This window comes from Myotis yumanensis, unplaced genomic scaffold (assembly GCF_028538775.1).
Source record: "Myotis yumanensis isolate MYYU_CA2020_CCGP unplaced genomic scaffold, mMyoYum1.0.hap1 SCAF_3, whole genome shotgun sequence".
In the NCBI taxonomy this organism is placed as follows: domain Eukaryota; kingdom Metazoa; phylum Chordata; class Mammalia; order Chiroptera; family Vespertilionidae; genus Myotis; species Myotis yumanensis.
This window is the reverse complement of record NW_027223754.1, coordinates 110,031,200-110,043,211: the sequence shown is the minus strand read 5'-3', so window position 1 is coordinate 110,043,211 and position 12,012 is coordinate 110,031,200. Positions and strand designations below refer to the sequence as shown.

The following is a 12,012-nucleotide window of genomic DNA, read 5'->3' as shown; positions in this document are numbered from 1 at the left end:
TCAAAAATACAACTAAAAGATGGAATGGACATCACCCAGAACCACAGGAAGGCTGGCTGAGGAGAGACTCTTCAACTAGAAGGAAAGACAACAGCATACCAAGGCTCAGAGGAGGCGCAGTGTGGAAAATTTAAAGGTGCGGAGGTGCGCGCACAAAGCGGGCTGTTGGCTGAGGGCGAGGTTGTTGTTTTCAATCAGGAGGGAGTCTCAGACTCTGAGCTCCAGATCCGGGTGAGTCTCTAGGGACTCAGACTCAAACGGGAGAAGCGGGATTGTCTGGCATCAGTTGGAACATGAGGGCAGCTTTCTCTCCGAGGTTTGCAGGAGTTGCCGGGGTTCTGAGAAGCAGAGCCTCTGGGAACGGGACTGAGAGCAGCCATAACTGCTCCCTCCGTCCGCCCTATTGATCCCCTGCGACCCGCCCCGCCCAAGCCCTGCGCAGAGCCATTTGCCGGATCGCCTCAGGCAAAGGCTAGGTTAGCACCTCCCCAGAGGACAGAAGTTTTCCCAGGCAGACAAGCTGATTCTCAAAGCCAGTCGGCCTGGTGGTCAAATCCCTCTAGTATTAACTACAACAATCAAGGCTTAACTAGAACAAGACTGCGCACAAAGACCACAAGGGGGTGCACCAAGAAAGCATAAAAAATGCGGAGACAAAAAAAAACATGACAGAAATGGAGGATATAGAGCTAAAAAACTCAATTTTGAGGGCTTGCAATAAACTTGATGAGAGCCTCACGAAAACTAATGAGACCCTCGATGCTATGATAAAGAACCAACTAGAAATTAAGCATACATCGACTGAAATAAAGAATATTATACCCAATAGCAGACCAGAGGAGCGCAAGAATCAAGTCAAAGATTTGAAATGCGAAGAAGCAAAAAACACCCAACCGGAAAAGCAAAATGAAAAAAGAATCCGAAAATACGAAGATAGTGTACGGAGCCTCTGGGACAACTTCAAGCGCACTAATATCAGAATTATAGGGGTGCCAGAAGATGAGAGACAGCAAGATATTGAAAACCTATTTGAAGAAATAATGGCAGAAAACTTCCCCCACCCGGTGAAAGAAATGGACTTACAGGTCCAAGAAGCGCAGAGAACCCCAAACAAAAGGAATCCAAAGAGGAACACACCAAGACACATCATAATTAAAATGCCAAGAGCAAAAGACAAAGAGTGAATCTTAAAAGCAGCAAGAGAAAGAAAGTCAATTACCTACAAGGGAATACCCATACAACTGTCAGCTGATTTCTCAACAGAAATTTTGCAGGCCAGAAGGGAATGGCAAGAAATATTCAAAGTGCTGAATACCAAGAACCTACAACCTAGATTACTTTATCCAGCAAAGCTATCATTCAGAATTGAAGGTCAGATAAAGGGCTTCACAGATAAGGAAAAGCTAAAGGAGTTCATCACCACTAAACCAGTATTATACGAAATGCTGAAAGGTATCCTTTAAGAAGAAGAAGAAGAAAAAGGTAAAGATACAAATTGTGAACAACAAACATGCATCTATCAACAAGTGAATCTAAGAATCAAGTGAATAAATAATCTGATGTACAGAATGAACTGGTGATTATAATGAATCAGGGACATAGAAAGGGAATGGACTGACTATTCTTGGGTGGGGGGAAGGGGAATGGGAGATGCGGGAAGAGACTTGACAAAAATTGTGCACCTATGGATGAGGACAGTGGGTGGGGAGTGAGGGCGGAGGGTGGGGTGGGAACTGGGAGGAGGGGATTTATGGGGGGGGGCAAGAGTAACAAATGTAATCTGAACAATAAAGATTTAATTAAAAAAAAAATGAGAGAGAGAAACATCGATCAGCTGCCTCCTGCACACCCCCTACTGGGGATGTGCCCGCAACCAAGGTACATGCCCTTGACCGGAATCGAACCTGGGACCTTTCAGTCCGCAGGCCGGTGCTCTATCCACCAAGCCAAACCAACTAGGGCAGGAAGGCCTACTCTTGAATGAATTTTGTGCATCCGGCCTCTAGTATACTAATAAAAAGTCACTAAACGTATTAGTCAATACAATTATTTCAACTGGAAAATGAAATCCTTAACTTAAAATAATTATATTTGAGATTATTTTTCTTATTAAAGAGACTGTTTTTAGAAATCACATTAAGAACTTCCTTCTCTAGTCCTGGTGCTTCTCTCTCTGCTAAGAACTATATGATTTCACTCATATGTTAGACATAAAGCTGAAACTTGTAAACACAAACAGCAGTGTGGTGATTGCAAGACGGAAGTGAGTGCGGGGAAAAGGGGATCCTCACATATGGTGACAGGAGAAGATTTGACTCTGGGGTGGTGGCCACATGATGCAATATACAGATCTTGTAACATAGAAACCCACACCTGAAGCCTATACGTTTATGTTGACCAATGTCACAGCAATCAATTTAATAAATTAAAATAAAACACATAACAAAATATATTCCAATTACCTAACAAAATACATAACAAAAATTTAAGAAAAATGTTTTATCACTTTCCCAAAAGCATAAATTTTGGAAAGATTTATAGAGATATTAAAGAACAAGGGGCCCTGGCCAGTGTGGCTCAACTGGTTGGAGCGTCATCCTGTGTACCAAATGCTGTGAGTTTGATTCCTAGTCAGGGCACATACCTTGGTTGCGGGTTCAATCCTTGGTCTGGACACATACAAAAGGCAACCAATTAATGTTCTCTCTCACATCGATGGTTCTCTCTCCCACCGCCCCCCCACCCCGTCACCTCTCTCTAAAATCAATAAACATGTCCTCGACTGAGGATTAAAATTTTTTTAAAATAATAAGGGCACTATAGAAAGGTTTTTCATATCTTTCCATTGGCTTAAGGTAATACATCTCTGATAGCAAAAACTTTAAATTATGTTTATATAAACATTAGAATCATAGTAAGTTATATAGTTTCTAAATTGTGTTAGGGCAATAATGTTTATTAATTTTTGGCATTACTGATATTTAAGTACTTATGTTTAATTTTTAGTAATTCTATTTCATATTTATTGAAATACACAGTGAAAGAGAATATGACACAAGTGTACATGTGTGGGGGTCTATGATAAGGCCAATTCAAATTTAACTTTTGTTATCAGTCTTTATTTTGTAAATGTATAAGGAAAATGTCACAATTTAAGAAAACCAATTCATTAAATGCTAAGACAAATCATAATTCACTTTTTAAAAGATTTCACCAAAATGTCAATTGAACCATAATGAATTTAAAATGATCTGATGTAACTCTAGCTGGTTTGGCTCAGTGGATAGAGTATCAGCCTGCAGACCAAAGGGTCCTGGGTTCGATTCTGGTCAAGGGCATGTACTTCGGTTGCACACTCTTCCCCAGCCTAGGCCCTGTCAGGGTATGTGCAGGAGGCAACCAATCAATGTGCTTCTCTCACATTTGATATTTCTCTCTGTCTTTCCCTCTCTCTTCCACTCTCTCTAAAAATCAACGGAAAAATATCCTCAGGTGAGGATTAAAAAAATAAGTAAATAAAATAAAATGATTTGATGTATAAAAATTTTATTCCTAGCCAACTTTTTAAGTTCAAGAGAGATAAGGAAAGAGAAAAAAGAAGAGCTTGTGAGGAAAAATGATTACAGAATATATAAAAGTTAACACCTCTTTTTGCACAGAATACCTATAAAATTCTTCTTTTCCAGCCTTCCCATCATTGGAGGGTATAAGCCATCCACCGTCAGCCAGCTGTGTGCCTTTTCCAGCCCATGAGGCTTCCTTACCAAAATAATCCTGAGTGTGAAACTGAAAAGACTCTGCATTTTTACTGTTAATTGTTAGGCAATGTTTAGAGACGCCATACATATATAGCTGCACAAAAGAAATAATAGAAAAATTTGATAATGAAAAACAAAATCAAACAAAAAAGCATGTTTCACAAAATAGAAACAATTGTAACAAACTGAAACTGAATTTACTCAAAATTTTCATTTAAATATTAAAACATTCACTATAAAAAAGGTTTAACTTATTTACTAGAAGTTAAAATGCTGATGTACTAGAAATGACCCCTACCTCCCCCCCAATTCGAGTCTGTTGCACCTTTTTCATTCCCCTGTGTATATGCCTCTTGCTATATCTGCCATTGGAGTCATTGTGGGGGTAAAAAAAGTAACAATGTTTTACAAAATCTCTTAGACCGGACATCCTTCTGAACGACCTTCCAGACAAAGCCAGGGCTGCAAGGGAAGCCCGGGTCCTGGGTGCCTGTTGGCGGCCGGAGGGAAGCCAGTGCCGGCAGCAGGGGGAAGAAAGGCCTCTTGCATAAATTTTGTGCATTGGGCCTCTAGTAGCTTAATAAGAATCCTCTTTTAAAACTGTGAATAACTCTTAGTGAGTTCAGGACTATGAGTTGTTCACAATTTAAATTCAATGAGACTACTTTCCTCTAACACCTAGCCAAGAGCACTTAGTAATAAAATACGTTTTGAAAGGGGAAGAGGAATACTAATTCTGAAGTCTAGATCACTTTGTAGGATTAAGGCAATAGAGGAGAAGAAGGCTGCCCCTGTAGGTGGATAGGAACATGACGATTTCAATTGGTTCTTCCTTTAAAAAGGACAATTTGGAGATACCAGTTAATAAAATAAAATTACAAGTTGCTATAAAAGCTATTAGCATTGTCAACAAAAGCATACCTGTTTATGGGAACATGCAGAGGGAACTTGGCCTTCTACTGCTACTTTCAGAGAGATTCTAGGCACAGTGGATGTTTTTGCAAGATACAGACTTCCTGGCTGTGGAAAAATTTGTTGGCCATGTTTCTTTTTAATACGCATATCCTGTACATCTCTGGCATTCTGAAGATTTGCAATGCAATCTATTAAGAAATAATTAGCAAAAAATATTTGAGTATAAAATTTAAAAAGCACAACCCTTTCTTTATAAAATTATACATTATCAATTAGCTCTAATTTTAAATCTTCAGGCATGAAAAAAGTTTCAACTTCTAAAGAATAGAAATCTTTCTTTCTTTCTTTCTTTCTTTCTTTCTTTCTTTCTTTCTTTCTTTCTTTCTTCCTTCCTTCCTTCCTTCCTTCCTTCCCTCCCTCCCTCCCTCCCTCCCTCCCTCCCTCCCTCCCTCCCTCCCTCCCTCCTTTCTTTCTTTCTTTCTTTCTTCCTTTCTTTCTTTATTTCAGATTTAGAAGAAAATAAGTAGCCTTGGAAAAAATATATTCCAGTAATAGCAATCCTAGGTGTGTGTCTAATTACTTTTTTAAAAACAAGAAAGTCCACAAGTAGTTACTTTTGAAAGACAATATAAGAGTAATTTAAACCTAATCTCTGGACTTGGAAAAACCTAAGGTATTAAAGAAAGTCTTGAAATTATCATTACAAAGGGGGGAAATGCTCAAAGCATTATTTAATCTAAGAAATATCTAACTGAAAGGCAAAATTATGTCAACACAAATTTTTACAAAATACCTAAAGGTTCTTCTTCACACTTTGTTGAGATGATAGTTGCTACTTGATTGGAGTTATCTTTGTTGGGCTGATGAATTTCACTGTTATTAATATTATTTTGACTACGACCAGAGCCATGTTCACCTATGTTTTCTTTTTTTTGTTTGTTTTCTTCCAAATCAGTATTGCTGCCAAGACACTGATTATCTCTGTGAAAATGTGATTTAGTTTTAAAAGGTGGGACAAAAACTTTCACTGGTTTGCCTGTAGTAATTGAGTATCTCCTTTTTTTATTTTGTGTGGCAGGAACTTTGTAAAATGGCTGTCCTGAAATTGATAAATTGCTTGAAGATTTTTCCAAAGTTGGCTGTTCATAAAAATGAGATTTGGACAGAAATTCTTGACCAGGTTCAGTAAAATTTGGAGTCTGTATTTTTTGCCTTTCCTTAGTTGTGCTACAATGGGAAGAAAACATTTGCTTGATTAGTTACCACTAAACACACACACACACATAAAAATTATGGAATATGCATTTTGGGGGAGACCCTTATTGCTACATGGTGATACTATTCTGCTGTTTTACATTTCATCATGGTTACCACCCAAAACAATACCACTGTCAAGTCCATTACAACTTCTCATACAAGGAGGCCAGTCTTTGACTTTACCAGGTACTTCCCATAATAGGAACAGTCTGTCAAACACAGATCCTTGTGACTCTCTCCTCCAGGTTATCTCCTTACTCACCTCTTTAACCAGAGAAAGAGCTATCCATCTTCTTGTGACTAACACCTTCACCTGTACTCCTAACCCCAACTAATAACTCTGTCTTTCAGGAGTCCCATTTTTTTAGTTGTTATTCCACCTACTTCATTTCTTTTTCTATCACCTGTTGATATCTTTTTTTTTTTTAGGGTTCCTTTCATTTAGCCAGAAAACCCTGACCAGTCTCACCAAGACATTTTTTCCTCAGCCTTGTCTCCCCTTCAAGTTCATACTGTTACTTACCCCTTGCGGCCAACCTTACTGAATAGGTAATCCTCGATTTCTATTCATTGAATTCTCATTTCTTCCACTACTCTATAAAAATTGTTCTCAATAAAGTTATTCATAACCCCCCAAATGCCAAAAAAATATTGCTTCATGTGTACACTCATTCTACTAGACTTTTGGCAGCTGTGACAGTTGACTTTTCCCCTCTTAAAATTCTTATCATTAATATCTACCCCATTGTCCCTTTATTTGTTTCTCTCTTTTTTTGCTATTTTTTTCTCCTTTCCGACTCTTCTTTCCTGTCTCCAAAGTTGGATTTCTTTCCTAGACCCTTCCTGGGCAAGGTGATTATATCTATTGCTTAAATTACCATCTACCTAACAAAAAAATATATTAACCTGTCACTTATGCCCAACTTTCCCCTAGATGTTATTCCCACACTTTGAACTGCATAGGACTAAATTTATCATCTTCCCTAGCATATACATTCTTCCTAATATTTGATATCTTGTTGAAAACCCCATACTTCCTTTTAACAAACCCTAAACCCCTGGAACTAATTTAGCTATCCATTCATCTATCCACAAATATGTAATGAGGTCCTACTATGTGCCAGGCACTGTCTGGCTGGAGGACAGAGTGACGAACAAAACAAAATTATAGAGTTTACATTCTAGTGGAGGGAGAGAGACAATATGTCACATGGTAGTAAATGCTATGGAGATAAAACTTCTGGTAATTAGCATCTGAAAAAAAGTCTATGCTCACACTTATTTGATACTTTGGTCAGTGATAAAATTCTGGAGTGGAAATCATTTCCTCTTGGAATTTTAAAGGCACTGCTCTATATTATACATCATATAATCCATAATCTTCTAGCTTCCATTATTAATGATGAGAGGACTTATACCATATGACTCTTGAAGCTTTGTTTGAAACCTAATTTTTTTTGCCCTCTGGAAAGTTTAAGGTTCCTCTTTGCCCCTAGTGTTCTAAAATTTCACAACAATGCCCCATCATTGTGGTTCCTTTTTATTCATGTGCTCACTCTGAGGACTCTTTATTTATCTCCCACTCCCCCCAGATACAACAAATAGAAGGAAAGACAACATTGCTTATCATTGTTAGTCTGCTGAATGTTCTTCATTGTACTGAGGACCCTTTTAATAAGCAGTTTTCAACCTGTGGGTCGCGACCCCTTTGGAGGTCAAACGACCCTTTCACAGGGGTCGCCTAAGACCATCGGAAAACACATATATAATTACATATTGTTTTTGTGATTAATCACTATGCTTTAATTATGTTCAATTTGTAACAATGAAAATACATCCTGCATATCAGATATTTACATTACGATTCATAACAGTAGCAAAATTACCGTTATGAAGTAGCAACAAAAATAATTTTATGGTTGGGGGTCACTACAACATGAGGAACTGTATTAAAGGGTCGCGGCATTAGGAAGGTTGAGAACCACTGTTTTAAATCAAGAAAACTCGTTCTTCAGTACTGATAAACTTTTTCTTTGAAATTACTCTCATAATTTTTCCTATTCCTTCTTTTTCAAACTCCAAATTTTCAGACTTTTCTGATTATCTTTTCATCTCTCTTTTTGTTCTACATTCTGGGAGTGTTCATAACTTTGATCTTCTATTACTTCTACTGAGTTAACTTATTTGTACTATCATATTTTTAATTTCTAAGAGCTCTTTTGTACACATTTTAAGGATGTTATATGTTCTCTTTCCTAACAATACTAGTATTTTTAAAGTTTTCTTCTCCTTGCACAATCTATATTCTCTAAGTTCCTTCCTTTCTCTTTCTTTTATTTTCTTTTGCTTTGTTTATTTTTGTACTTTGGACACTATCTTTCATAGAGGCTTTCTTCCAATGACAGGTGTTCCTTGAGTAGCTGTCCTTATTTCAGAGTGAGGCACTGAAAAGTCAACAGGAAGGTGTGTGCTATGGGATTGCCCATTGTTGACTTCACTGTCTGGTGATCTGGCTATGCTGTTTCACATGAGTACCCACAACTGTGAGTATTTTGGGTTTTTCTACTGAACTGATCATATTTCCCAGAAAAAAATCTTCCAGTCTTCTAACTGGAGGCCTGGCTGCCAGCAATGGAACCCAAGTATAGGAAGGAGGCTCTCTCTCTTATCATTGATGTTTCTCTCTCTGTTTTCTCATCTCCCTTCCTCTCTGAAATCAATAAAAATATATTTTTAAAAAATCTTAGTAATTTTTGAAGGGTCTTAAGAAGGGAGATAAAATATTTTCCATATATTCCATCTTTTTTATAATGAATTTTCTCACCACTCAATATATAGGGTTTTACTTAATCTCTGTGTTCAGTACCCTCCTCCACCCCATCCCCAATTCAGAATCCCTTCAATTCCTCTTTTCCTGAGAATAACCTTATGGAAGAGGGATAACTGCCTATCTGCAATGGAGGAAGGGATATAGATGCTTCTTTTTTTTTCCTTTTAAAATATATTTTATTGATTTTTTACAGAGAGGAAGGGAGAGGGATAGAGAGTTAGAAACATCAATGAGAGAGAAACATCCATCAGCTGCCTCCTGCACACCTACTGGGGATGTGCCCGCAACCAAGGTACATGCCCTTGACTGGAATCGAACCTGGGACCCTTGAGTCCGCAGGCTGATCTCTATCCACTGAGCCAAGCCGGTTAGGGTGATAGAGATGCTTCTTAAAACAGATTTCCAATGAATTTTCCTATTTTCTGCTTCACCTTCAAAAGTACACGTTGCTGCCAACCTAAGTTCCTCTCATGTTCCTTTTTTTTTTATAACATATTTTTAAATATATTTTATTGATTTTTTTATAGAGAGGAAGGAAGAGGAATAGAGAGTTAGAAACATCAATGAGAGAGAAACACCGATCAGCTGCCTCCTACTGGGGATATGCCTGCAACCAAGGTACATGCCCTTGACTGGAATCGAACCTGGGACCTTTCAGTCCACAGGCCAATGCTCTATCCACTGAGCCAAACTGGTCAGGGCCTCTCATGTTCTTTAGGGGAAACGGAACTGAGTAAGTAGCTAGTTTCTCTACTGACTCTAATGTCAGTTTCTGGCGTTCTATGCTTTCTAAGTCTTTTATGCTTTTTGGCTTCCAAAATTTTATTGTTTCTTCTTCTTCTTATCCTTGTGGATTTATACATTAAAAAAATATCTTAGCCCAGCTGCTGTGGTTCAGTGGTTGAGCATTGGCCTATGAACCAGGATGTCAGGCTTCCATTCCTGGTCAGGGCACGTGCCAGGGTTGCGTCTCAATCTCCAGTAGGGGGCATGCAGGAGGCAGCCAATCAATGATTCTCTATCATCATTGATGTTTCTCTCTCTCCCTCTCCCTTTTTCTCTGAAATCAATAAAGATATATATATATATATATTTTAAATCTTAGTAATTTTAGAAGGGTTTTAAGAAGAGAGATAAAATATTTTCCATATATTCCATCTTTTTTATAATTAATGTTGAGTAATTTCCTTAACTCTGTTCAACCTTAGTACCTCATCCATAAAATGGAAATAAAATCTGTTTGACTACTTTATAAAGTTATGACTAAAAAATGAGCTCGTATATGGATAGCACTATAAAATATGACCCAAGTACACAATGATTTAACCCTGATGCAGGCTTCAAGAGGGAAGGATTAACTCCTATATGCATGTTAGTGCCATTAATTTTAGAAATATTTATGAAAAAAAAACACCCATACTCTCCCTACACCATATTAGAACTTAAAAAAATTCAAACATGTCTTACCATAAGGGTCCACAGGTAATTGGCTCTAAAGAAATATGATGCATAAACAATCTTCTATCTTTTATTGTGCCTAGAAAAATATTATTTTACATTATGTTTCAATGAAAATGCATTTCATATTAGTTATTAATGAAAGTCTCATAGGATATTTTATTTACTATGTTTATTTAAAACACACTTTTAAATATTTACACATAAATTTTGATATAATTATAGACTTCAACATTTTCAATGCATATAATGCATGCTCAGTAAGTAACTACCAAAAGAAATGTTTGATTCACACTGATGACTGTTTTCTAAATAACTCACAGTACAAACATATAAAATAAATCAGTATAAATTCAGTCAGCCAATGTTAATTGTAACTCAAAGGTGTTAGTCAATGAAGACATCTAATTTAAGATTTAGTCAGCAGAAAAATGGCGGAGATTTAGACGGACGTGTCAGTGGCTTGTCCCAGAGCAGGTAAGAGCGAGCAGCTGAAACAGGTAACATACAGCCCGAATAAGCAGAGGAGATTCAGCTGAGAGACAGTCTGCAGCCAGAAAAGACAGAGGACTCCTAGAAAAAGGGGACGGTTAGAGATTGAGGCTGAAACCTCTCCTGGAGCGCCAGCTCAGCCGCGGAGACCGCGCCATCTTGAGGGGCTGTTACCGGCATCCAGAGATTGGCTATTAACCCGGAAGCAACGGCTCTCAAGCAGCGCGACTACGTGAACTCAGACAAGCCCTGCTTCTCCCCACAGAAAGGTTAGACTTCCCCCAAAGGTGCGGTTTGTAATTCAGGTTGGAGAGTGGAACGTGCGCGGGGGTGGGGGGGGGGAGGGGGGATCTGCGCCACACAAAGTCTGCTGCCATTGGGGCCAGCGTGACCCGCGAGTGTGAAAGGGCTCCCCCAGGGCTGCTGGCAGAAGGGAACGCTATAAATAAGCCCATAGTTGGACTGGATGCAAAGGGGCAGCCTCAGATTTTGCCAGTCTGCTGGCTACTTGGTGCCAGGGGCCAGAGCGCACGCAGAGACTCCACGCAGATCTGGAAGGTAAAGCCCTGTGAGTTCGCACAGCTTCCCAGGCTCTTGTTTTTACACTTCCTCTTAAATCTGTGCGTTTGAATGTTGAACCCAGTGCATGGGATTACCCAGTTGGGGTCACTCGCAGAGCCTGTAGGGGAAGGTTGTTTTTGGGGAGCCTGGGAAACAGAGCTGGGAGTGACGACTGGGGAACCAGCTCTGGTCGGAGGATTTTCCCAAGCCAGTTTCAGGTACAATAGAGAACTCCTGGTCAGAGAGGACTTATAGCCTTGAAGGTCAATCCAGACACACTGCCACCCAGAGGCAGAGCCACGAACTGACTCTTCTGTAAACACAGATAAAGGCAGTCTGGGGAACCAATACGGCCTGCCTTAAAATCAGGACTGTGGCTTACAACACGGAGGAACAGTGTATCGGAGGGAAATTCAACATTCTCCTGAATACCTGGCGTGCCAAAAAGAAGAGTAGATCTGAAGCACCTTCATTACTGCACATTTTTTTTATTACTTTTTCACCTTTTAACTAAGAAACCATTTTTTCCTTTTTTTTCATCACCTGATTTTACCCTTTTATTAATACATTTTTATTTTTAACCAGTATTATTACTGCTACCATTTTACCATTTTTTAAAGTGTCATTTTCTCTTTATTTTATTTTGGGACTAGTCTTCTCCATTATATTTTCATCGTTCCTTTAGCATCATTTTTCTCTACCTCAATTTTGCCTCTGTGCTAAAACCCTTTTCCCCACTTT

General features: G+C 38.7%; 1 protein-coding gene across 1 annotated transcript in view; it reads right to left on the bottom strand.

Moving 5' to 3' along the window:
* Positions 1–12,012, bottom strand: part of BRCA2 (BRCA2 DNA repair associated) — a 90,342-nt gene that overhangs the window by 41,455 nt on the left and 36,875 nt on the right. The window contains exons 13-16 of the mRNA XM_070409345.1: positions 10,228–10,297; positions 5,467–5,900; positions 4,680–4,861; positions 3,665–3,852 (exon numbers count right to left, since the gene is read on the bottom strand). Of these exons, the coding sequence (XP_070265446.1) occupies positions 3,665–3,852; positions 4,680–4,861; positions 5,467–5,900; positions 10,228–10,297 (874 nt within the window). The remainder of the gene's footprint in view (positions 1–3,664; positions 3,853–4,679; positions 4,862–5,466; positions 5,901–10,227; positions 10,298–12,012) is intronic.